This window comes from Myxocyprinus asiaticus, chromosome 4, assembly GCF_019703515.2.
Source record: "Myxocyprinus asiaticus isolate MX2 ecotype Aquarium Trade chromosome 4, UBuf_Myxa_2, whole genome shotgun sequence".
NCBI classification, from domain to species: Eukaryota; Metazoa; Chordata; class Actinopteri; order Cypriniformes; family Catostomidae; genus Myxocyprinus; species Myxocyprinus asiaticus.
The window spans coordinates 24,302,800-24,327,952 of record NC_059347.1 but is presented as its reverse complement, the minus strand read 5'-3'; the positions used below and the strand labels follow the sequence as shown (position 1 = coordinate 24,327,952).

At 42.8% G+C, this 25,153-nt stretch overlaps 1 protein-coding gene across 2 annotated transcripts in view; it reads left to right on the top strand.

Moving 5' to 3' along the window:
- The window catches only part of LOC127436647 (adhesion G-protein coupled receptor V1), a 214,255-nt gene that overhangs the window by 83,464 nt on the left and 105,638 nt on the right, over positions 1 to 25,153 (top strand). For both annotated transcript variants that reach the window (XM_051690924.1, XM_051690913.1), the window contains exons 68-77: positions 26 to 175; positions 2,452 to 2,928; positions 3,369 to 3,512; positions 8,053 to 8,224; positions 8,465 to 8,600; positions 9,703 to 10,541; positions 10,998 to 11,115; positions 11,225 to 11,396; positions 15,247 to 15,489; positions 21,447 to 21,854. In XM_051690924.1, coding sequence (XP_051546884.1) covers positions 26 to 175; positions 2,452 to 2,928; positions 3,369 to 3,512; positions 8,053 to 8,224; positions 8,465 to 8,600; positions 9,703 to 10,541; positions 10,998 to 11,115; positions 11,225 to 11,396; positions 15,247 to 15,489; positions 21,447 to 21,854 — 2,859 coding nt within the window. The remainder of the gene's footprint in view (positions 1 to 25; positions 176 to 2,451; positions 2,929 to 3,368; positions 3,513 to 8,052; positions 8,225 to 8,464; positions 8,601 to 9,702; positions 10,542 to 10,997; positions 11,116 to 11,224; positions 11,397 to 15,246; positions 15,490 to 21,446; positions 21,855 to 25,153) is intronic.

Sequence of the window (25,153 nt, the reverse complement as noted above, 5' to 3'; positions counted from 1 at the left end):
GTGTGTCTGAATGTGTGTTCTCTAGATTGAGAAGTTTGGCGACCCCAATGGCATAGTGCAGTTCACAGAGCAGGACCTGAAAGAGCGCATCTACACTGAGCCTTCTGACAGCGAAGGGCCACTCAACATCTCAGTTCTTATCACACGAAGAGAGGGTGTCATGGGCAACATCACAGTAAGAAAATATTGTTGAGCCATTTGTCGTCATTTTCGGCCTGGGATGTCATTTTACATGGAGTACACAACTTGCAAAAGTCTGTGCAAGATATGGTTTTCTTCAATGTTGTATAGCTTGTACACTGGAATAAACAGAACTTTTGCAGCCATTTTCAAGGATAGTTCACCCAAAAACAAAAAATCTCATTATTTACTCACACTCATGCCATCCCTGATGTGTTTGACTTTCTTGTGCAAAACACAAAGAATATATATTTTTTAAAGAATATTTCAGCTCTGTTGGTCCTTACAATGCAAGTGAATGTTAACCAGAACTTTGAAGTCCAAAAAGGACATATAGGCAGTTGTAAAGTAATCCATAAAACTCCAGTGGTTAAATCCATTGCCGCTATTCCACCATTGGGCTGAACGGTTCGGAGCATGGTACGAAACGGTTATAGTAGCATTTCCACTTGAGCATGGTTCGGCACGATTATAAAACATTCTCGGCCTAGAATTCTTGGCACGGTTAGTTAACCGTACTCAAACATGCTAGTAGAATTGCTTTAGTACGTGGCGACTCAATCTTCGTGATTTTATTAGGACAGTTTAACTAGTATTGTAGCCTATATTTTTCCACATGCCTTTTTTGTCAGGGAAGTAGATTACTAGCTCATTAAACTCAAAATGCATCAATATATTCTCAGACTATTTTAATATAATACTATATACCATTTTTTCAATAAATATCTTTTGTAGCTAGTTTGGAACTTTTACCTTTCTGCATGTTCGTACCCGGTGGCAAACACAAGTCCTCAGCAAACCTCTCGCCTTTTTCTCTTTACTTTCCTTTTTGTGACATGCTCCATGTCTTTGTGCCCATTGGTGGAAATGTGGCTCATGTCTTCTGAGGTGATACGATAGGTGTGGACGAGAAACAGATCAATACAAGTCCTTTTCTGAAAATCTATACCTTCACTTCCACATTCTGGTGTGGAAGTGACTTTCACATTCAGCCACGTACTGGGGCTGGTCAAAGTTTGTGTCAGGAACAGTGAAGGAGAGAGGACCCAAATGCAGGTTAAACCACAACGGAGACATTTTTTATTAAAGGCAAAAACAGGCAGAACTCAAAGCGACCCTGTAGGGCGAGAACAGGAACAGTCCAATGGCTAGGCAAGATCAGCAACCAGCAGGCATGTGAAGCAGGCTGACCAGGCTGACGAGGGGCAGGCAAGGATCAAGGTCATGGCAGGCTGGGATCAGAACCGGAAGGGCAGGTAGAACAGACAGACTGGGCAGAAAGAGGAACATGCAGCTTGTAGGTGGGCCAGGCAGAGATTGATATCCAGAAAGACCAGAGAATCAGGCAGACAGGACCAGACAGGGAATAATGGGGGGGATAATAGATCCAGACAGGATAATAGATCCAGGCAAGGGGAAAGCTAACTCCAAGCCAGAGACAGGCAGAGGACAAAAGCCAGGAGGACTGGAAATCAGGCTGACAAAACCAGGCAGGGACAGGCAGAGAGGGTAGACCAACAGGCCAAGAATTCAGGAGCCAACAGGAGAGGACACACTGACAAGAACAGGACAGGTAAGCAGACTGGATGTTGATAGTGTGAGGGCAAACAACGATCTGGCACAGAACAGCACACACAGAGGGAATAAATAGTGAGCAAACTAATTGAGGGGAATGGGGAACAAGTGTGGCTAATCATTCTGACAAGCAATCACAGAGATCGCCCCTGCGAGGAAACCCAGCGATCACAGTCAGCACAAGGCATGATCAAACAAAAAAACAAAAACACATGAGGCAGGGGAAGCACAAGGACAGACAAAGATAAAACCAGGCTGATCAGACAGGAGTCCTGACAGGTGGCGCTTGGTAGTAAAAAAGGACTTAAGTATTGATCTGTTTCTCACCCACACCTATCATATTGCTTCAGATTATATGGATTTATCCACTGGAGTCTTAAGGATTACTTTTATGCTGCCTTTATGTCCTTTTTGGACCTACTGAGTCCTGGTCACCATTCACCTGAATTGCGTGGACCTGCTTGTGATTGATGTTAACTCAGTCCCAGTCTACCATGCACATATGTTTTGGTCTTAACTCCAGCATTACACAGACTGTGTTTTAGATTAAGATTATTAAACCACAATTGCACAAAAGCATTACAAGTCACTTTCTTTTTAACATTTAAAGGTAGATATTTAATTAGTATTCAATAACAATCTAAATGAATTTTAAATTTGTTGCTTTCAAGGCTCATAATTGTTATTTTTACCCAGGTTTTCTGGGAGATCATCAGTAATGCGGACACAACAGGAGACTTTGCCACCATACAGGGTTTTGCCATCATCCTGGCAGGGCAGCGTGTGGCAGAGATAGTCCTCACTCTGCTGCCCGACTCTGTTCCTGAGCTGGAGGAAATCTACTCCCTCCGTCTAACTTCTGTGGAGGGTGGCGCAGAACTGGACGCCAACCGAAGCAGTACCCGTTTGAAAGTCAGAGCCAATGATGATCCCCATGGGGTGTTTGTCCTTTATCCTCAAAACCAGTCAATAATTGTGAATGTGGCAGATCGAAGTAGGCACCTCGTTATCAGTGTGAACAGGCTGTCAGGGGCATTTGGCAATGCCAGTGTGGGTTATAGAGTCAGTTTTACCACCCCTGGGCAGAGTTTTACAAAAGACACAATAACTGGGAACATACTAGTGAAGGATGGAGAAAGTGAGGCCAGTGTTAAAGTGCCACTAATTAGCCAGGTGCGTGATTTCATTATTTTATTTTTTTTTTATTTTTTTTTTTTTTTTATATATTTAAATTGAAAACACATTTCGGTAACACTTTACACTCAGGTTGTATAAGTTAACCATAGTTAATGCAATAGTTAAAATGAACTTAGAAAGAACAATGGTTTTACAGAATTTATTAATGCTTCGTTATGTTAGTTTCTACATATACGAATACATTTTTTACGATAAAAGTTCAAATATACCGTTAAACAGAAGCTTACATTAAACATTTTACAAGAGTAATAAATGCTTTTTTTGCATTGCTAGTTCATGATACCTACGATTAGCTCATTTTAATGTATAAAACTTTACTGTAAAGTGTTACCCACATTTCTCTGATTTGACCTGATTTTAAAAAGCTTGTGGAGTCTAAGTTCTATTTATTGAAATGTTGATTTTGTCCTCTACAGATGTTCTTTGTGACGGGCTTTAACTTTAGCGTGGAGTTGACAGATGTGACTCTGATTGTTCCTCTGCTCGGCACCCCTCCCAGAATTCAACAGGAGTCAAAGCTTGCCATTGTCTCTGTCCCTGAAGTGGCAGCTAATGCTGAGGTCAAATATTGCATAAAATACTATTCTCTCTTTTAACCACCAGGCATCTCAGAATAAAGGCTGATGTGCATTGTCTAATCCAGAAATATTACATTTGTTGTTGTATTACTATATATATATATATATATATATATATATATATATATATATATATATATATATATATATATATAGTGATCAAGGAGTGCTGTTGAATGCAAACACTGAATGACGCTGACTCACTTCACATCACATCGCATCACCTGAACTGGCTTATATTACACACAAAAATGGTCTTTTGCCTCCACCTGCTGACTAAAATATGTAATGCCACATAGAGCTGCACGATTATAGCAAAAATCATAATTGTCGATTATTGCCCTTGATATTGTAATTGTAACTGTAATTGTCGTGATTATTAATGTCTAATTAATTAATGTTTAATGTTATTAAAATATTAAATTACCATGACATCACAAAGTAATCAACCATGCAGTTCTTCAGAGTAGCAGATTTCAATGGTGGATATGAGCTGCTCTCCAGTTTCTTTTAAGCATATTTTAAGCATTAAATATTGTAATAATGTTTGTTAATGTTAGGCCAAATAAAAATTATTTGAAATGGATATCTATGGTATAGAATAAATTAAATTACTGCAAAATTACTGCTTAAATTATTAGTCCACATACAGTAAATAATATGACAAATTCAATATTCAAACATATTAAGAGCCAATTTAAATTGACCAAGTTACACTGCATTCAGTAAGCCCTTTGGTGGCAAGACAGGGGACCATTAATCCCGTTAGATCTTCAGTGGTGATCTTGTTCATGTAAGATAATCGTTAAGATCATTTTCGGCCTCAGTGCCATTTAAAACAGTAAATTAAAAACGGTAATTTGCGATCGGAGTTTGTGCGATTCGTGAAAATGTTAAATCTACTAATACAAGCTGCGTGGCAAATGGGTCTTATTAGAGCAGACGCGATAACAGTGACGGTGATTCCTGAAATATGCTATTCATGCCATATTCTTTATGTTGGCTACACCTCCAAAACACACTTAGAATAGTTAAGCTGAATTACTTTATTGCTATTTTGTACAAATCAAATTCACATTGGCCTACTTATTAACATGACAAAACAAAACAATTTTTATATTTTTAATAAATTGTACACATAAATCGAGCAACACGACAAACTCTCCCATTACAATGACTGCTGTCACCCACTGCAGGTTAACACTGTTTGAGACCTGCATTTTGATGCAAGCTCAGTGACACTCCGCACAAAGATCTGCACTCTCGCGAATGCTCTCATTATAAACAAAGCTGTCTAATCAACATAATAAATCAATTATTTACACCGCATCTATGCCTTGATTATAATGGGAGCATTTTAGTTTTGTCCTGTTGCTCATTTTCAGTGTATTTAACATCTACGTTCAAAGCGAGCGGTGCAATATGCAATAAATCCAAAATAATTCCAAAGTGGTTTTGGCTCTTGTTCTACAGCTTCTTTTTGAGTGTCAGGTGATGTTTCTTCAGTATTAATTTTCGTATGCCACTGCGAACAGAGGTGGAACATAAAGCAAGCATATGGGCATTCAGATGATTTAAAACTTGCACATTAAGATCAGTTGTCATTACTGATAGGACAGAGGACTCATTTAAGCAACTCTGATTGGCCATTGCCATTTCATTACAGACAAGTTAGTTATTGGTTAGAGTACTCAAATGCTGCAAAAACACTTTGTAAATAGAAACCATTGATGCAACAGGAGCAGACATAAATTGAACGCTGTAATCGTCAGTTTTCACCATTACATAATCGTGGCAGCCATAATCGTAATCGCGATTAGTTTTTCAATTAATTGTACAGCCCTAATGCCACAATAGTAAATGTAAAGAGACAGATCCATTTGAAGTCAGAAGTATACATACACCTCAACCAAATACATTTAAACAAATTGTTTTTTTTTTTTTTTTTTTTTTTTTACAGTTCCTAACATTTAATCATAGAAAACATTCCCTGTCTTAGGTCAGTTAGGATCACTACTTTATTTTAAGAATGTGAAATGTCAGAATAAAAGTAGAGAGAATTATTTATTTCAGCTTTTATTTCTTTCATCACATTCCCAGTGGGTCAGAAGTTTACATACAGTTTGTTAGTATTTGGTAGCAATGGCTTTATATTGTTTAACTTGGGTCAAACGTTTTGGGTAGCCTTTCACAAGCTTCTCACAATAAGTTACTGGAATTTTGGCCCATTCCTCCAAACAGAACTGGTGTAACTGAGTCAGGATTGTGGGCCTCCTTGCTCGCACATGCTTTTTCAGTTCTGCTCACAAATTTTCAGTCAGATTGAGGTCAGAGCTTTGTGATGGCCACTCCAATACCTTGACTTTGTTATCCTTAAGCCATTTTACCACAACTTTGGTGGTATGCCTGGGGTCATTGTCCATTTGGAAGACCCATTTGCGACCAAGCTTTAACTTCATGGCTGATGTCTTGTGATGTTGCTTCAATATATCTACATAATTTTTCTTCCTCATGATGCCATCTATTTTGTGAAGTGCACCAGTCCCTCCTGCATCAAAGCACCCCCACAACATGATGCTGCCACCCCTATGCTTTTTCTCCAAATATAACGATGGTCATTATGGCAAAAAAGTCAGATCAGAGGAAATTTCTACAAAAAGTAAGACCTTTGTCCCCATGTGCACTTGCAAACTTTAGTCTGGCTTATTTATGGCAGTTTTGGAGCACTGGAATCTTCCTTGCTGAGCAGCCTTTCAGGTTATGCCGATATAGGACTTGTTTTTCTGTGGATATAGATACTTGTCTACCTGTTTCCTCCTGCATCTTTACAAGGTCCTTTGCTGTTGTTCTTTCCGCACCAAACTACGTTAATCTCTAGGAGACAGAATGAGTCTCCTTCCTGAGTGGTATGATGGCTGTGTGGTCCCATGGTGCACCCTGTATATATATAAATGGATGTTGTTAATGTATTTTGCTGAGATTTTTGGATGTGAACCTCATGAAAACATGTCCAGTTCATTTTTAAACTTACGTACATCACTTAAAGCATGATTGCGTCACTCAAGGCCAGCTAGAAGGCCTGGGCTAGGACATATCCTAAAGAACACACCCACCAAGAGCAAATAAATAAATCTGATTGACTGATGAATCTGACAGTCTGACATTAGATGTGCATTCATTTGCACTGTTGAGGGAATGCTTCAGCTAAGGAGCATGGCTTCAGGCAAGCTATTTGTGAAACAGTTGTCACACTTTGCTTGTAAGCATCGAGGAATAAATTCTGTTTGGATAAATGTTTTAGTTTTTTTGCTATTCGTTTGTTGATTAATTAGGAGTTGAAAGCGATTGAAAATACATAGGCAAAAAGGTCAATGAGAATGAAAGGATGGAAAAAGATTTATTTATTAGGCATGTTACGCCAGCAGAGAAGGCTTTGCTGGCCCTGAGAAAGCGCCACTGCAATTTTTATGGACTGTGGTGTTCATTTACACTCATCCCATAAATATGATAATTCTGATGTGACTTGAATGTGCCATTAAAGGGACAGTTCATTTAAAAATGAAAATTCTCTCATAATTTTCTCACCCTCATTCTATCCAAGATGTGTATGACTTTAATTATTATTATTTATTTTTTTCTGCAGAACACAAACAAAAAAAGATTTTATGAAGAATATTCCTATTATATAGGTCAATTAAATGTAAGTGAATGTTGGCCAGACTTTGAAGCTCCAAAAGCACATAAATGCAGCATAAGAGTAATCCATAAGATTCCAGTGGTTTCACCAATGTCTTCTGAATGGATCCAATTGGTTTTGGGTGAGAACTGACCAAAATATAACTCATTTGTTTTACTATAAATCTTGACATTAGCAGTCTACTTGGCGATCAGGATTTCAAGCTCAGTTACACTTCCTATAGTGCCATCTAGGGCTCTGTGCATGCCTCAAGCACTAGAAAGTGAAATCAAGCTTGAAATCATGATCATGCCTGGAGATTGCAATGGCAAGATATACAGTGAAAATTAGTAACAATTTGGTTTGTTCTCACCCAAAACCAACCGAATCGCTTCAGATGATTTAACCACTGTAGTAATATGGATAACTTTATGCTCCCTTAATGTGCTTTATGTAGCTTGAAATGTCTGGCCATCATTCACTTGGATTGAATTGACCTATAGAGCTGAAATATTCTTCTGAAAATCTTTGTATGTGTTCTGAGATTAAAGAAAGTCATACACATTTGGGATAGGATGAGGGTGAGTAAATGATGAGCACCACCAACCAAATAAGTTGCCATGGGTTTAATGAACTGTTCCATAATTTATGCAGTTTACTTGTACGTTTGATACTTAAGTAAATTTAATATCAGCTACTTTTGTACTTTTACTTAAGTCATTTTCTCATGAGCTACTTTAACTTAAGTCAATTTCCATGAAGGCATCTTTGCTTTTGCTCAAGTAAGACAAATGGATACTTTATACAACACTGGTTTTATCACTGTTTTATCTCTGTGATATGTAGGTTGGATTTGCATCTTTGGCCCTGCGGGTCTCAGATATAGGAAGTGGCCAGTGTGTGGCGCTGGTTAGACGGACAGGCTTGTACGGGAACATAACCATCCGATGGAGCGCTGGGTTCCCTCCAGGCCAAACTCCAGCAGGCTACCAGCCAGGGGACATCTCACCAAGATCAGGTTAGCCTTCAGTCATGGACAGAGGAAGTACTGTCTTATTAACTGTGAATATATTCAAATGTAGAAATGATTAAATGTCACAGTGTTAGTTATTAAAACAGGTTTGTTATGTGTTTATACAAGAATCACAATTACATGAATCATACATAAACATCCCAAAATATTGTGTTAAAATGTATTGAAGAAGATACCTGCTGTTCTTGTCTTTTATCTTGCAATCTCCTCTTTCTTTATACGAAGGTGCGGTAATGCTTGCCCATGGTCAGAGGAGTGAACTGATATCTCTCAGTGCTGTTAATAATGTGTCAGATGTCGCAGCACATGCCATTTACCTGACGTCAGTAGAGTCAGATTTACCTGGTGGTGCCAGACTCAGGTAACAATGTCTTAACCTTTGGTATCTCTGTGAATTTATATTTACAAGCACAGTGGCCCCAAAAAATATTTGAACACTCTTATGCCACACTAACATGTATGAATGTCATTGCATTAGATGATGTAACAATGTCAAACCAAGAAGCATTTATTCTACAGAAAGATGCTCTAAACACACTTTTATTGTATTGTATTTTTTATTTTGTTTAAGCAAAATATTCACAAAAGAAGTTTACTAGTTTTAAAATCATATAACAATAGATATACTAGATATACTGGCATACTGTTAAAGGAATAGTTCACCCCAAAATTATTATTCTCTCATCATTTACTCATTTTAATGGAATATGATATCTGTTTGTCTATACAATGCAAGAGAATGGTAACCAAATTTTCATGCTCCAAAAAGGACATAAAGGCAGTATACAGGTAATCTATAAGAAGGGATCCTATTGAGTTTGGGTGAGAACAGACCAAAATACAACTCCTTTTTTTATTTCAAGCTCGATTACACTTCCTAGCACCATCTAGTGCTCTGTGCATGCCTTAAGCTCTAGGAAGTGTAATCAAGCTTGAAATCATGATTGTGCCTAGAGACTGCAATGTCAAGAGGTACAGTGAAAAAGGAGTTACATTTTGGATGTTCTCACTCAAAATTGATCGGGTCTCTTCAGAAGACATGGATTAAACCACTGGAGTCTTATGGATTACCTTTATGCTGCCTTTATGTGCTTTTTGGAGCTTAACAATTTGGTCACCATTCACTTGCATTGTATGGACAAAAATACATCAGAGAGAATTATCATTTTTGGATGAACATTTTCTTTAAGTATTTATAAATTAAGTATATTTTTTTTTTTATGTTTGTCAGACATAGGTGAAATATGTCCAATTTACTCCATACATCCACTAAAATTAAACTTTGGACCAGCTGGTTGAAGAAACTGCAATTACATTTTTTTTTTTTTTTAAGTGTGGCTTAAGTGTCCAAATGTTTTAGGGCCACTGCATAACATGTGTTATGATGAATGTAGTTGATGAAATTTGGTACCCATGTGTTCTGTTCTCTCTCTCTCTGCTGGTTTGAAATGCTGTGTGTTCAGGACTGGTTATACAGTAGCTGAGGTGGAGCCTTTGGGATTATATCAGTTTCATCCTGATTCTCGACAGCTGGTGATTGAGGAGGACGTACAGACTATCACCCTGTACGTCCAACGCCTCTATGGCTTCCGTAGCAACTGCTCCAGAATCTCCTACGAGACATGGCCTGGTAACGCCCAGCCTGACAAGGACTTTGCTCTGGTATCTGATGGCCAGCTTGTGTTTGATTCACACCAAACATCTGCTGCCATTCACCTGTCCATCGTAGATGATACCTTAACTGAACCAGACGAGAACTTTTTTGTAAACTTGACCAACGTACGTGTTCTTAGTGCCAGTTTGCCGTCAGTTGAAGCTGAGCCTCGCATTATATCTGAACATAGTGTAGCTACAATTACCATTCTTGCTAACGATGTGGTTAGCGGGTTTTTGAGTCTAGGGCCAGCGCTGATACGCATTTCCGAAGACAGCCAGGATGGGGCACCTCAACAGAAGATTGCCCTAAGTGTTCGTAGGACAGTAGGCCTCACAGGAGTGGTGAGTGTCAAAATAAAAGCTTATGCAGGACTGAAAACGGCAGAGTTGGACGTGGCCCAGTTTCATCGGGAGCATAATGGGACATGGGCCCTGGAAGGAGAGGACTTTGCTTTGGAGACCCAGACTGTCATATTGTCAGAGGGGCAGAGTGAGGTGGAGGTCAGTGTACTCGTACTAAACGATCAAGAGCCGGAAGGGCAGGAGGCATTCTTTATCTACCTTAGCGAGGCAGAAGGCGGAGCAGAGATTGTCAGTGTGCCAGATGAACTGGGGTTCACTTCCTTTGCCAAAATCATTATTCTGGGTAAGTACCTTACTGAGATTATTTTGTTTATTTGTATTCATTGTATTCATTGCACAGCTCTATGGAATACCTGATTCTTACTAGTCAACTGCGACATTCTACAGTCAAATAGTTTTGTATATGGACTGCTAAACTTTATATTTAACCGTTGTCCTAGGCAACCGATCTCCTACACTCTGCTAGTTCCACGTCTGTCATAGCACTCTGCATTTTTTTCTTCTCAGATAATAATGTAATTTCAACTAAAATCAACATTTCATGTCCATTTATTTAATTATTTCGTAAGTAGTCGTATAAAAAGCACAATTATGTACAGATAGCCGATCATTATTGCCAAATAAACCCCTTCAAGAAGTCCAAATCACCCTGTCTGGGTTTGTTTTACAATAATGGCTGACTGACTGTACATTATCCCATATTTGAGCTCAGCTATTAATGTTTGTTTCTCTTCCACAGGGAGTGATCTTCAGAATGGTATAGTTGGCTTCAGTTTGAGCTCTCAGTCAGGTCAGATCTTGGATGAGGACTCAGTGAACAGGACGGCTACACTTTTTCTGCAAAGACAAGAAAACAGGTATCATGCTTGTTTGTGCTTTTACTATTGCAAAACAGTGTTAATTGTCATGCCAGAAAGGGTTTTACAGTACTTTTCCTGTGTGTGTGCACATAATCTATTCTTCCAGAGCATTTGAGGATGTGTTGGCGTTTTGGCGGGTGACGTTCAGCACTACTGTTCACTCGGTGTTCAGTTATGGGGTGAATCTGACCAGAGAGCTGCAGCAGACCTCAGGCACAGCGCTCTGCAGGAAAGGAGAAACACTTTGTGCCCTCAGGTTGGAGGTCCAGCCAGATCAGGTACATTCAAATAGGGTACATGGTGCATCATTGTATAGACTAGAATCTTAAGGCTCTGGTATACTTTGTTTTTCTGTATTCTGGGTGGCCTCACATATGGTTGAGCGCTTAGCCTTTCAAAGTATACTCTTTTGACCGCAAACAAATACGAACATGCTCGATGCAATTGCACTGCGACTGCTTTGTGATACTCTTTTAGTACAGTGAACAGCAGTCTCATGCGGCAACAATGTGCACAGACGAGGACAGTCTGCGCAGACTGTGCTGATGACGAAATTTACAACACACATTCTGTGTGTGTTCCGATCAGCAACACGGACAACCGAAGTATACTTTGAACTTAACTCTTAGGCTACGTCTACATTAATCCAGATACATTTGAAAGCTGCATTTTCTTTTTCAAAATGCTCTCTGTCCACACTGCCGTTTTCAAGCGTTTTCCAGAAGTTGCTCATCCACACTGAAATGTATGAAAACATCTAGGTTACTGGTGTAACCTCTGTTCCCTGATGGAGGGAACGAGATGTTGTGTCAATGTAGTGACACTAGGGGTTCGATCTTGAGAGCCCCAATCACCTTTGCTTAAAATAGAAAAGGCCAATGAGAATTGACAAATGGAATTTGCATGCCACTCTCCGCCCTGGACGTACGGGTATAAAAGGAGATGGTGTGCACCACTCATTCAGATTTATGCTGAGGAGCCGATAGAGAGTCCCGGCCATGTCAGCGGCCGGGTCAGCGCCACGGCAGGAGGGACACAACATCTCGTTCCCTCCATCAGGGAACAGAGGTTACACCAGTAACCTAGACGTTCCCTGTCTGTCACTCACTCGACGTTGTGTCGATGTAGTGACACTAGGGGTTCCCTATAAGAAACGCTGTAGGTGCTGAAATCGTGTCACGAGGTATGGAAGAGTGGACACAGGCAAGCTGCTGCGTGCCTCGCAGCGAGCGCTCGACCACGTCGTGACCTTCCAGCGAGTTAGGTAAGGCGTCTCCCTAGTCCCGTTAAGGAGGGAGGAGGCACTTACCCAAGGAGGCTACAGGCAGTGGCCTTTCCTGATATTTGCTGTTTAGCAATTTCCCGCCGAGCACCTCCTGGAATAATGCTGGGAAGTGCTCTTCCTTCTCCAGGAGGGAGAGGTGAGTGGCTGGCAGAGATTTCAACGTCTGCTGACTCCAAAGGAGGAGGCGGCGGGTGAGTTGCGCCATGCGACGTGGGCGTACGCTGCCTTGGCGGTTTATGTACACCACGGTCGCTGTGTTGTTGGTCTGGACCAACACATGCTTGCCCTGAATCAATGGTCAAAGCCTCTGAAGGGCCAGCAATACCGCCAGCAATTCTAAGCAGTTGATGTGCCATTGAAGTTGGGGTCCTGTCCAGAGCCCCGATACTGCTTGCCCGTTGCACACGGCACCCCAGCCCGAGTTTGACGCATCTATTGTGACCACGACGTGCCTTGAGACCTGCTCTAGGGAAACGCCTGCCCGTAGAAATGCCCGGTCCGACCAAGGGCTGAAAGTCTGACGACACCATGGCATGGTATTCACATGCTGGGTGCCGTGGCACCATGCCCACCTCGGGACTCGATTCTGTAGCCAGTGCTGAAGCAGTCTCATATGCATCAACCCGAGGGGTAGAACTGCCGCCGAGGATGTCATATGTATGTCAAAGTAGCCAGCAGAAATGCTCCCATGTCCACATCCAGATCACCCGCGGTGCTCGCCAACCCGGCCGCCTGAGTTTCAGCCCAGGACGGAGAGGTTTGGGAAGCAGCCGCGGTGGCTCCCTGCATCATGAAGAAGGAAGTGAGCCGCGACTGCAACGTTCTCATGGGCATGTTCTCGTAATGAGAGCATAACCCCTCCACAAAAGTTGCCTCGGCGTGCTGGCGCCCCAAGCATTCGAGACAGATTTCATGGTTATCTGGAGGGGAGAGATAATGGCCACATCCAGTAGAACAAAGGCGAAAGGCCGTCTTTAAAAAGATGCCAATCGTTTGTGCTCTTTTAGTAGAAAATATACTCTTTTAGAATATACTCTTTTAGCACCTGTAGACTCAGCTGCCGAAGCGCCCAAGGGAAGCACAACACTCGACCATGTGTGGGTGACCACTGATATGCACAGTAAATCCAACAGCATAAGCGTAGGTCATGGGATGAACACAATACATGCATTCGGCTCCGAAGAAAAAAATCTGAATGAGTGGTGCACGCCATCTCCTTTTATACCCGTATGTCCGGTGTGGAGAGTGGCATGCAAATTCCACTCGCCAATTCTCATTGGCTGTTTCTATTTTAAGCAAAGGTGATTGGGGCTTTCAAGATCGAACCCCTAGTGTCACTACATTGATACGTCGAGACAGGGAACTCTTAAATCCCCTTACTACGCATGCGAAAAATTGCCGGTCCATGTACGGTCTTAAACACTTAAACACTTTTGAAGGAATGCAATGTGAAGGTTGTACAAAGTAACATTTATCTTTAACAACACTCAATGTGGATATCATGCACATCAGCACCGCTACAACATGGGATGCCATCTTGATTGTTTTGGGTTGAATGGTCACATGACTGCGTCACATAACAACAAATACGTCATAATTTTCAGAAATATCTGTTTTCTCAGTCCACACTACAACGCGAAGACAGCGTTTTCAAATTTATCCACTTGGGAGAGCATTTTCGAAAAGCTCTGTTTTCGCTGACAAAAATGCCGTCTCAGTGTGGACGGAAGGCCAAAACATTGAGAAAATGATGCATTTTCAATGAAAACATATTAGTGTGGATGTGGACTTAGACTAAAGGATTGCAGAGCATACCAGTTTTCCTTTTGCTGTCTTCCCATTCATCATTTTCCACTCATATTTTAGGGCTTGATATTAAGCTTTGTTATGTGCTTGTCAAGTAAATTGGTCATTCACTGGTCATATTTTCTGTTATATGTTTTCTAAAATTATGACTCATACCCAACTTAAAAGTATACCTATGTAATCAACTCGATTATAACCCCCAAGTTGTAATTTTACTCAAGAGTAAAATTTGTAGTACTAAAAAATGTACATAATACAAAAAAATTACAACAATCTCACCTAAATCTCACAGGGGGCACAATTTCACACTTCTTACATTGTTTTATTCAGATGGAATGATTTTTAAAGTATGTAGCCTACATTATGGCCTTCAGTCACTTGTTTCCCAGCAAGACATAATGCAGTCATGTGCTGACTGACCTTTATGTTATACTGTATGTACATTTACAGTATATTATATATAATGACATAGTTAAATTTCTGTCATCATAACTCACCCTCAAATATGTATGAATATCTCTTTTCCGTGGAACACAAATTTAGAAGTTACGCAGAATGTTAGTCTCAGTCACCATTCGCTGTCACTGCATCTTTTTTACCGTACAATGCATGAAAGTGAATGGTGACTTAAACTAACATTTTGCCTAACTCCTTTTGGATTTCATGGATGAAAAAAATCATAGAAAATTCATAGGTCTACAAGTTTGCAACAACATGAAGGTGAGTTAATGATGACAGAATTTTCATTTTTGTTATCACTTTAAGAGCACAAGTCAATACTGCAGTTACATTAAAAATGGCCATTTGAAAACACATTAAAAATGTTAACAGATGAAGCGAGGACAAGCGTTAATCTCAAACCCTGAATTTGTTCTGCTCTTGATGTCTTTCTCACCTTGGGCTTTTAGCTTTGCTGACAAGCATCTCCTGATCTCTCCACATTAATCAATATCTCTGCTTCCAGATCAGCTTCTTCCCTGTTTTCTACAGCACATTTTTACAAGTGCTTTGATTGTTTTTGGTTTGTGCACTGTTAGGACCCAGAGTACCAGATGTGGTTTCTGGTGGAGGTCTATAAAGTGGGTGAGGGTGCTGCCATAAACCAGACCGCACGCTTTGCCAATGTCACCATGCTGGAGAGTGATGACCCTCGGGGGCTGGTGTACTTTGCCCAGGGATCCAGACTACCTGTGGTCACACTCCGAGCCACGAGTGTCAGTCTTCAGGTCTACAGGGACGCCAGTACAGCATCAACAATCTCTGTAAAGTACCGCATGGAGGTGAGGTTCATTTGACTGGTGAAGTTTATTCCAAACTAAAAATAAATTATGCACAGAAAAAAAAGTACTCAAAATAATATACAAGATATGGAGGCAAGGAGGCACAGGTAATGCATATACTTATGCACGTGATTTTAACAAAATAATAAATTACAAGTTTAGAGCATATCCTGTATTACTTACCAGTAGTTTCTTGCTGAAAATGTGGTTACACAAATGTATTACCCATTAGCTGTAATCAGTGGGTAGAACGTCCTGGTTACTTTCTTAACCTCCATTCCCTGATGGAGGGAATGAGATGTTGTGTCGATGTAGTGACACTAGGGGTCACTCTTGGGAGCCCGAAACACCTCTGGTCTTTGACAAAAGGCCAATGAGAATTGGCGAGTGGTATTTGCATACCACTCCCCCGAACATACGGGTATAAAAGGAGCTGGTATGCAACCACTCATTCAGGTTTTGTGCTGAGGAGCCGAAACAAGGTCCCGCGCCATTTCAGCGGGTAGTCCAGCATTGTGGCAGGAGGGACACAATGTCTCGTTCCCTCCATCAGGGAACGGAGGTTACGAAAGTAACCAGGACATTCCCTATCTGTCACTCACATGACATTGTGTCGATGTAGTGACACAAGGGGTCCCTATACGAAACGCCACAACTAGCTGAACTGTGTTACGTGAGCTGGCGGTGCGAGACGGGCAGACCACTGTGTGCCTCGTAGCCAGCGCACCAGGCCGACACATAACCTCCCCCAACGCTGTTATGAGCATCGAACGGCCCTTCGGGGACAAGTCGACTGCCCAAAGGATAGGGACAGGCTAGCCCAGTCGTGGCCACTTATCCTCTTTTTTCTCTCCCCAAAAAAGAGTGAAATTTGTTAACCAACTGGGGTCACCAATATCTACGTCAGGGGGGTGTCACTCCCAAGGGGAAGACACCGTGGAGATCACACCCCGCTCAGAGATGGGGGGTGTATTTTGAGTGGAAATTTGTCGCATGGTCTTGCCGAGCCTTGTCGGAAGTATGTCATGTGGAGAAGTCCCATGGTAGGTCCTACCCTACGGGGTAGGAGTTTCTACAAACATGGTGACTGGGGCAGAGGGGCCTCTGCTCAAGGAAGATGCAGTTTACCAACAGGGAAATGATTTAGCGGAAGATGTACGTCGCATGGGGTCACCTATGGGGAACCAACACATGCGGAGCACCTACCCCAGTACAGGGCTTAGTTAGCACATGTACTAAGCCGGCAGCGAGTTTCTCAGCAAACTCGTCTGCCACAGGGCTCGGAGGAATTCATCCAGGAAACACACTTTGTGAACACTACTGGGAGTCAACAGCGCATGTCTTCAGCTCAGGGGAGGTGAAAGGCACTATGTGCAAGCGATACACCTGGCCAGATGTACCGGACTTAACTGCTTGTGTCTGCCACTACACAGGACAAAACCAGCTCAACCCGGAGATTGTAGAACCTCGCAAAGGTGTTGGGTGTTGCCCAATTTGCGCTGCTCTGCAAATGTCTGTTAGAGAGGTGCCACTGGTCAAGGCCCAGAAGGCCGCCACACTCCTGGTAGAATGGGCTCGTAGCCCTACAGGGGGCGGCACGTCCTGAGCGTGATATGCCATTGCTATGGCGTCAATGACTCAGTGGGCGATCCTCTGCTTGGAGACAGCGCTTCCTTTCCGCTGTCCACCAAAGCAGACAAAGAGCTGCTCAGAGACTCTAAAGCCCTGCGTGTGATCCAAATAGATGCGTAAAGCACGCACCAGACACAGCAATGTCAGGGCTGGGTCTGCCTCCTCCTGGGGCAGTGCTTGCAGGTTCACCACCTGATCCCTAAATGGGGTCATGGGAACCTTGGGCACATAGCCCGGTCAGGGTCTCAGGATCACATGAGAGTAGCCCGGACCGAAATCCAGGCACGTTTCGCTGACAGAGAACGCTTGCAGGTCTCCTACCCTCTTGATGGAAGTGAGTGCAGTCAGGAGGGCAGTCTTTAAAGAGAGTGCCTTAAGCTCAGCTGACTCTAGGGGCTCAAAGTGGGCTCCCCGTAGACCCTGAAGAACTACAGAGAGGTCCCATGAGGGAATGAGGCGTGGTCTGGAGGGATTCAACCTCCTGGTGCCTCTCAGGAACCTGATGATCAGGTCATGCTTCCCTAAGGACTTACCGTCCACTGTGTCATGGTGTGCCGCTATAGTGGCTACATACACCTTCAAGGTGGAGGGGGACAGCCTCCCCTCCAACCTCTCCTGCAGGAAGGAAAGCACCGATCTGACTGCACATCTCTGGGGGTCTTGCGTCGGGAAGAACACCACTTAGCAAACAGATGCCACTTCAAAGCATACAGGCGCCTCGTAGAGGGAGCCTAGCCTGAGTGATCATGTCTACCACCGCGGGTGGTAGGCCACTTAAGTGTTCCGTGTCCCGTCCAGGGGCCAGATATGGAGATTCCAGAGGTCTGGTCATGGGTGCCAGATGGTCGCAAGGAGCGTGAGGTCCAAGAACCACGTCTGGGTGGGCCAGTAGGTTGCTACTAGGACGACCAGCTCCTCGTCCTCCCTGACCTTTCACAGGGTCTGTGCAAGTAGGCTCACTGGGGGAAATGCATATTTGCGTAGTCCAGGGGGCCAGCTGTGTGCCAGCGCGTCTATACCGAGAGGTGCCTCAGTCAGGGCATACCAGAGCGGGCAGTGGGAGGATTCTCGGGAAGCGAACTGGTCTACCAGTGCCTGCCCGAATCAACTCCAAATCAGCTGGACCACCTGAGGGTGGAGTCTCCACTCTCCCCTGAGAGTAACCTGTCATGACAGCACGTCCGCTGCAGTGTTGAGGTCGCCTGGAATGTGAGTGGCTCGCAGCGACTTGAGGTGCTGCTGACTCTAGAGGAGGAGACGGCAGGCGAGTTGTGACATACAACGGGAGCGTAAACTGCCTTGATGGTTGATGTATGCCACCATTGCCGTGTTGTCTGTCCGAACTAACACATGCTTGCCCTGGATCAACGGCCAAAACCTCCGCAGGGCGAGCAGAATTGCCTACAACTTGAGGCAGTTGATGTGCCAACGTAGCCATGGGACCGTCCAGGAGCCGGCGGCTGCGTGCCCTTTGCATACAGCGCCACAGCCCGTTTTGGAGGCATCTGTCATAACCACGACGCGCCTGGAGACCTGCTCTAGGGGAAGGCCTGCCCGTAGAAATGTGAGGTTGGTCCAAGGGCTGAAGGGGCGGCGACAGACCGGCGTGATGGCCACGTGATGTGTCCCGTGGCACCATGCCCATCTCGGGACTCAAGTCTGGAGCCAGTGCTGAAGCAGTCTCATATGCATCAACCCGAGCGATGTGGCCAACGCTGAGGATGCCATATGCCCCAGGAGCCTCTGAAACAGTTTAAGTGGAACTGCTATCTTCTGTCTGAATGCCTTCAAATAGGTCAGCACCGACTGTGCGTGCTCGTTCGTGAGACACGCCGTCATCGAGACTGAGTCCAACTCCAAGCCGAGAAAAGAGATGCACTGAACCGGGAGGAGCTTGCTCTTTTCCCAATTGACCCGAAGCCCTAGTCAGCTGAGGTGTGCGAGCACCAGGTCTCTGTGCGCACAACACATCCTGAGAGTGAGCTAGGATTAGCCAGTTGTCGAGATAGTTAAGGATGCGAATACCCACTTCCCTTAATGGGGCAAGGGCTGCCTCTGCGACCTTCGTGAAGACGTGAGGTAGAATCGAGATGTGGAAGTACGCGTCCTTCAGGTCTACCGCCGCGAACCAATCTTGATGCCGGACGCTCGCTAGAATCGTTTTTGCCATTTTTGCGTCAGCATCTTGAATGGGAGTCTGTGTAAAGCCCGGTTCAGTACTCGCAGGTCCAAGATTGGCCGCAACCCACTGCCTTTCTTCAGTACAATGAAGTAGGGGCTGTAAAACCCCTTCTACATCTCAGCCGTAGGGACAGGCTTTATCACACCCTTCCGTAGGAGGGTAGCGATTTCCACGCACAAGGTAGTGGCATTCTTGCCCTTCAACAAGGTGAAGTGGACACCACTGAACCTGGGCAGACGACTGGCGAACTGAATAGCGCTTGGCGACGAGCAGACGGGGTGCGGGATCTTGAGCCACGCCGGGGCAGGATGTGTTGGATAGCTTCCGTCTGCTGCTTCACCGCCGAGAACTGCTGGGCATAGTCCTTGACGGTGTCACCGAACAGGCCAACCTGGGAAATGGGGGCGCCAAGGAACCGTGCCTAGTTGGCCTCTCCCATCTCGACCAGGTTGAGCCGAAGGTGGCGCTCCTGGACCATCAAGGTGGACATCGTCTGCCCGAGAGACCACGGCATGACCTTCGTCACCCAGAGGGCGAGGTCGGTCACCGAGCGCAGTTCCTGCATCAATCCCGGGGCAGACCTACCCTCGTGCAGTTTCTTTAGTGCCCTGGCTTGGTAGACTTGCAGGAGAGCCGTGGTGTGCATGGCGGAGGCAACTTGTCCAGCAGCACCATAGGCCTTGGCCGTCAGGGATGACGTAAACCTACAGGCCCTGGACGGGTGCCCGTGCCAGGTGGCGGCGCTCTGCGGGCATAGGTGCACTGCGAGCGCCATATCCACCAGGGGGATCACCGAATAGCCCTTGGCCACCCCACCATCAAGGGTAGTGAGGGTGGGGGAGCTGAAAGATGGGACCGGGCAGTAAAAGGTGCCTCCCACGACTCGTGCACTTCCAGGAAGAACAGAGAGCGGAAGGTTCCACTCTAGCCCGACATCTCCACGTCAGCCTGTGACTGGGCGACCGTACTCTAGGTGGGAAGCCCAGCTGGATGAGCCCGCTCTCCGATGCTGGGCTCGAGAGCTCATCACCTTCGCGGGCTCTGAACAAGAAGTCGAACTCGCCGTGAGACGAGCCGGCGGACTCATCCGGAAGCCGATAAGGGCAGATGAGCGTGCTGGGGAATGGGAGGTCCGTGGGGGGATACCCGGCGGAGGTGGTCCCATTGAGGGCCCCAAATCGCCCCCAGTGCTAGCGGTGCTGGTCTCATACCCGCAGATAGAAGGACCGAGGCGGGGAGCCGCTGGGGTGGCTTGCTTTCTTACGGAGGCAAGCCACGACTGCAACATTGCCATGGTCATGTTCTCGCAATGAGTACATGACCCATCCACGAACGCTGTCTCCGCGTGGGTAGCGCCCAAATACGAAAGACAGCGATCGTGACCGTCAGAAGGCGAGAGATAACGACCGCAACCAGGAATAACACACAAACGGAAGGGCATCTTTAAAAATATGTTCCATGCTCTTTTAGAGAAATATACTCTTTTTTTAGAATATACTCTTTTATTTCTGCCGAAGCGCCCAGGGGCATTCTCTGCAGTGGTTCAGTGCAGAGGGGGAGAAGCCGCTGAAATGCGCCGTCAGATCCAGCAGAGGTGAATGGACAGCCGTGGGAATTCAGCTCAAAGGGCATTGACCGTTCGGCTCCGAAGAGAAAATCTGAATGAGTGGTGGCATACCAGCTCCTTTTATACCCGTATGTTCGGGGGAGTGGTATGCAAATACCACTCGCCAATTCTCATTGGCCTTTTTTCAAAGACCAGAGGTGTTTCGGGCTCCCAAGAGTGACCCCTAGTGTCACTACATCGACACAACGTCGAGTGAGTGACAGATAGGGAAATGCTGTTATTTTCAGCAGGATTTCCTTTCCTTTCCACCATCTCTCAAATTTTCTTCCCTAACAGTTACCTTTTTGTCTTCAGGCTTTTCATTTCCTATATTTTAACAGTATGCTGTATGTATATATTTGTTTATTGGTATGATCGTGGCATTTGCCTGCCATTGATACTTGTCTGTGCCTGTATCTTTGATATTACAATTCAAATGAATGTATACAACATGTAAAGTAAGAAAAAGCTAAATATGGAGTTTGAAATTTGAGATTGCTCTAAACATCCTGTAATCTGTGTTATCTGCTCTCATAGGAGCTTCAGAAAGCAGAATCTATTGGCTCCACTCTGATCTGGCCTGCTGTAGCGGGTCAAGACTTTGTCATGGCACAGGGCACTCTTATCTTTGAGTTGGGACAGAGTAGTGCTGGCCTGAATGTGGCCCTCACGCCAGCCACTGGTTCCTCCAACCCAACACCTAAACGATTCCGTGTGGTTCTCTACGATGCGACCGGCGGTGCTCGGGTTCACCCAGAATTCGGACTGGCCAACGTGACTCTGGTTTCAGACTCAGAGTCTCAGGCGGTGTGGGCCCTGCTGGATCAGCTGCATCAGCCTCTGGATGAGACCATCATCAACAGAGTCGTGCAGGGGCTTATCAATAAAGTCAGTAAAGACATCACCCAAGAGCAGCTGACTGCAGTGTTAGATGGAATGAGCAAGGTAAGTGAAGGAGGTGTTTGTAACAGCAGAAAAATTTCCCCAAAAGTTAGCTCAATCTAAAAAAAGTAATTTGGTGATGTCTCAAAAAGGGATTTATTTTTATTTATTTTTTAAATACCACACATACAACATTCCTACTACATGGCAGATATCTCTGAAATAGGTGTCCGGAGAAATCCTAAAGTCCTAATTTTGAAAGTTAAGTAATCATAAAAAGAAAGTGATAGTGTGTGAAAGTGAATGATAAACAATGTTGTCTTATGTAAGAAAGTCATGAATGTCATTTACAATGTTGCAACTATTACTAGTAGCTGGATCTTGCAACATTTTGAATATGGTAGTAAAGGAAGTGGTAGGTCAGTGCTCATTTTTAAGAACAATGAAGGGCCACATATTGGCCCCAAGAGAGCAATTAGACAACTTTCCTTACAATGATTTTGTTACTGAAGTTCATAGATATCTCTTATCTAGGGACTACAAAGCTCAAATGTCCAGCCACAAGGCTCCAATGCATAAAAAACACTGTAATCTTGGCAAAAAGCATTGTTTTTCAGTTATTCTGTAGTAGCCAGTTACTGGAAATAGTGCTCCACTAATTTACACTACTAGTGAAAATATCCAAGCAAATCAGGGGATTGTACTCTATAGTTTTGAACAATGTAGCTGGTTTATTGAAGCTCTCTGTTCTCATTTTCTTTTTGTTAAAATAACTATAAACAAAGTCATAGAATTAGTTATGAAAATTAGTCTTGTATTGTGTTCATCAGAACACTCTCTGTGCAAAACTCAGCAGTAATTTAACAATAATGAGCGGCTTGCGCACCAGCATTCGGCACTGAGTTTAACAACATTCAGTGGCATGTACAAGCGTGCTTGTTTATGATTCTCTGGCCATCGTTCAGTGACGCTGCTTTCCAAAACATGAAAAGATGCACAGGTGAGCATAATTACAGTGGCTCAATGCTGCCACGTACGTATTATATTTTTCACTCAGTTATGTTGTAAAAACCACATCTTTTCTCATAATAACGAGATATTGTGTCGTTAAAACGACATCTTTTCTCGTAATAACGAGCTATTATGTTGCAAAAAAGTACGACAAGAAAAAATAACGAGATCTGTTGTTTTAGCCAGATATTTTGAGCATCTCACAAATAAACTTAGGCTATGTATCACTTTTCATGTCCCAGCCCTTCTGTGCTTACAGTTTGGTGTAGGCTACTCAGTGGTAAATTAATCCTACATGTAAAATTGTTTTATTTTGTGACATTTTGTCAAGTCAGCATGAATTTTGGGATTTTTCTCCAGAATCGCCAGGTTTTAGAGGAACATATTCCAAAAAATTAAGCTTGGCAATGTTTTCTGAACTGTGTTAGTGTAAACTGCAGGCCAAGATGTTTTGGAGTGTTTGCAAAAAGGACGAGAATATAATATTTGTTTTATAAAAAAGTTATGATAGTGTAAAATCGTAAAAAGCAGCTATTTTTAATGACAATTAGAAATCCCCTTAGATTAGAAAATAATGCAATAATTTCATCGACCACTTATCAAACAGATCATGTTACAAATGATTGCAGATAATTTATGAGAGATTGTTCAACGTTCGTGCACTTTACATCATTACTTCCACATTGTAAAATGTCTTTATGGCTTAAACAGAGAAGAAATTTAAGATTATTTATTTCAAATAACTGTGCCATGGTTATATGTTGAATTAATTTGCCATTATTTAAATAGGCTAGAGCAGAGCTGCAACTACCAACAAGTGCACAAAGTGGTAAAGTACCGTAGGAACTGTCAGTTGTTAAGTGTCATGATTTAGTTTTTACGAGAAAATATAAAATTTTTATGACATAGTATATCATTAATATAAGAAAAGATGTAGTTTTATGACATATCTCTTTTTACGAGAAAAGATGTAATTTTTACAACATATCTCATTATTACAAGAAAAGATGTAATTTTTACAACATAATATCTCGTTATTACGAGTAAAGATGACGTTTTTACAACAAATCTCGTTATTATGAGAAAAGATGTCATTTTTACAACATAATATCTCATTATTACGAGAAAAGATGTCGTTTTTACAAATCTCGTTATTATGAGAAAAAATTTCATTTTTACAACATAATATCTCGTTATTACGAGTAAAGATGTCATTTTTACAACATAATATCTCATTATTACGAGAAAAGATGTTGTTTTTACAACATATCTCGTTATTACGAGAAAAGTGTCGTTTTTACAACATAGGTCGTTATTACGAGAAAAGATGTTGTTTTTACAACATAATAGCTCGTTATTACGAGAAAAGATGTTGTTTTTATAACATAATAGCTTGTTATTACGAGAAAAGATGTTGTTATTACAACATAATAGCTTGTTATTACGAAAAAAGATGTTGTTTTTACAACATAGCTCGTTATTACGAGAAAAGATGACGTTTTACAACATATCTCGTTATTACGAGAAAAGGTCGTTTTTACAACATAATAGCTTGTTATTACTAGAAAAGATGTCATTTTAATGACATCACATTATTACTAGAAAATATGTCATTTTTACAACATAATATCTCATTATTATGAGAAGATGTTGTTTTTATGGCATAATATCTCATTATTACGAGAAAAGATGTTGTTTTTACGACAACATCTCATTATTTCAAGAAAAGATTACATTTTTATGGCATAATATCTCGTTATTACGAGAAGATGGCGTTTTTTCAACATATCTCGTTATTACGAGAAAAGATGCCATTTTTACAAATCTTGTTATTACGAGAAAAGATGTCGTTTTTACGACATAACTGAGTGAAAAAAGTTTGTGGCTGCATTGAGCCACCATACATATTAGATCACATCTTATTTAATCAAATGCATTTATGCAAATTACTTAGCTGTGGTGTTATAGACGTAAATGTATTATCACAGCAGTTGTTACAAGTAGCATCAGCTCATATGCACATCATATTTAACAAAACTGAAATTGATGATGAAAAGTGAAACTTCAGAGAAGATGTACAGAAAACGTTGCTTTTATTCTTCATGCTTCACGCGTTAAATGGGCTTGTCTCATCTGTTCATGGTCTATAGAGCTTAAAAAGTGTCAATGAAGTGCCACTACATACATTATATATATATATATATACAACAGTTAGTTCCGGTCCTCTAATCTGATTGGACGAGAGTTGTTCCATGAGCACTGATGGTCTCACACCATCAGCACTCGGATGCTTCACGTGTGTATCACTCCGCTTGTGTTCATGCCGTTCTAAACTAAAGTGTAAGAACAGT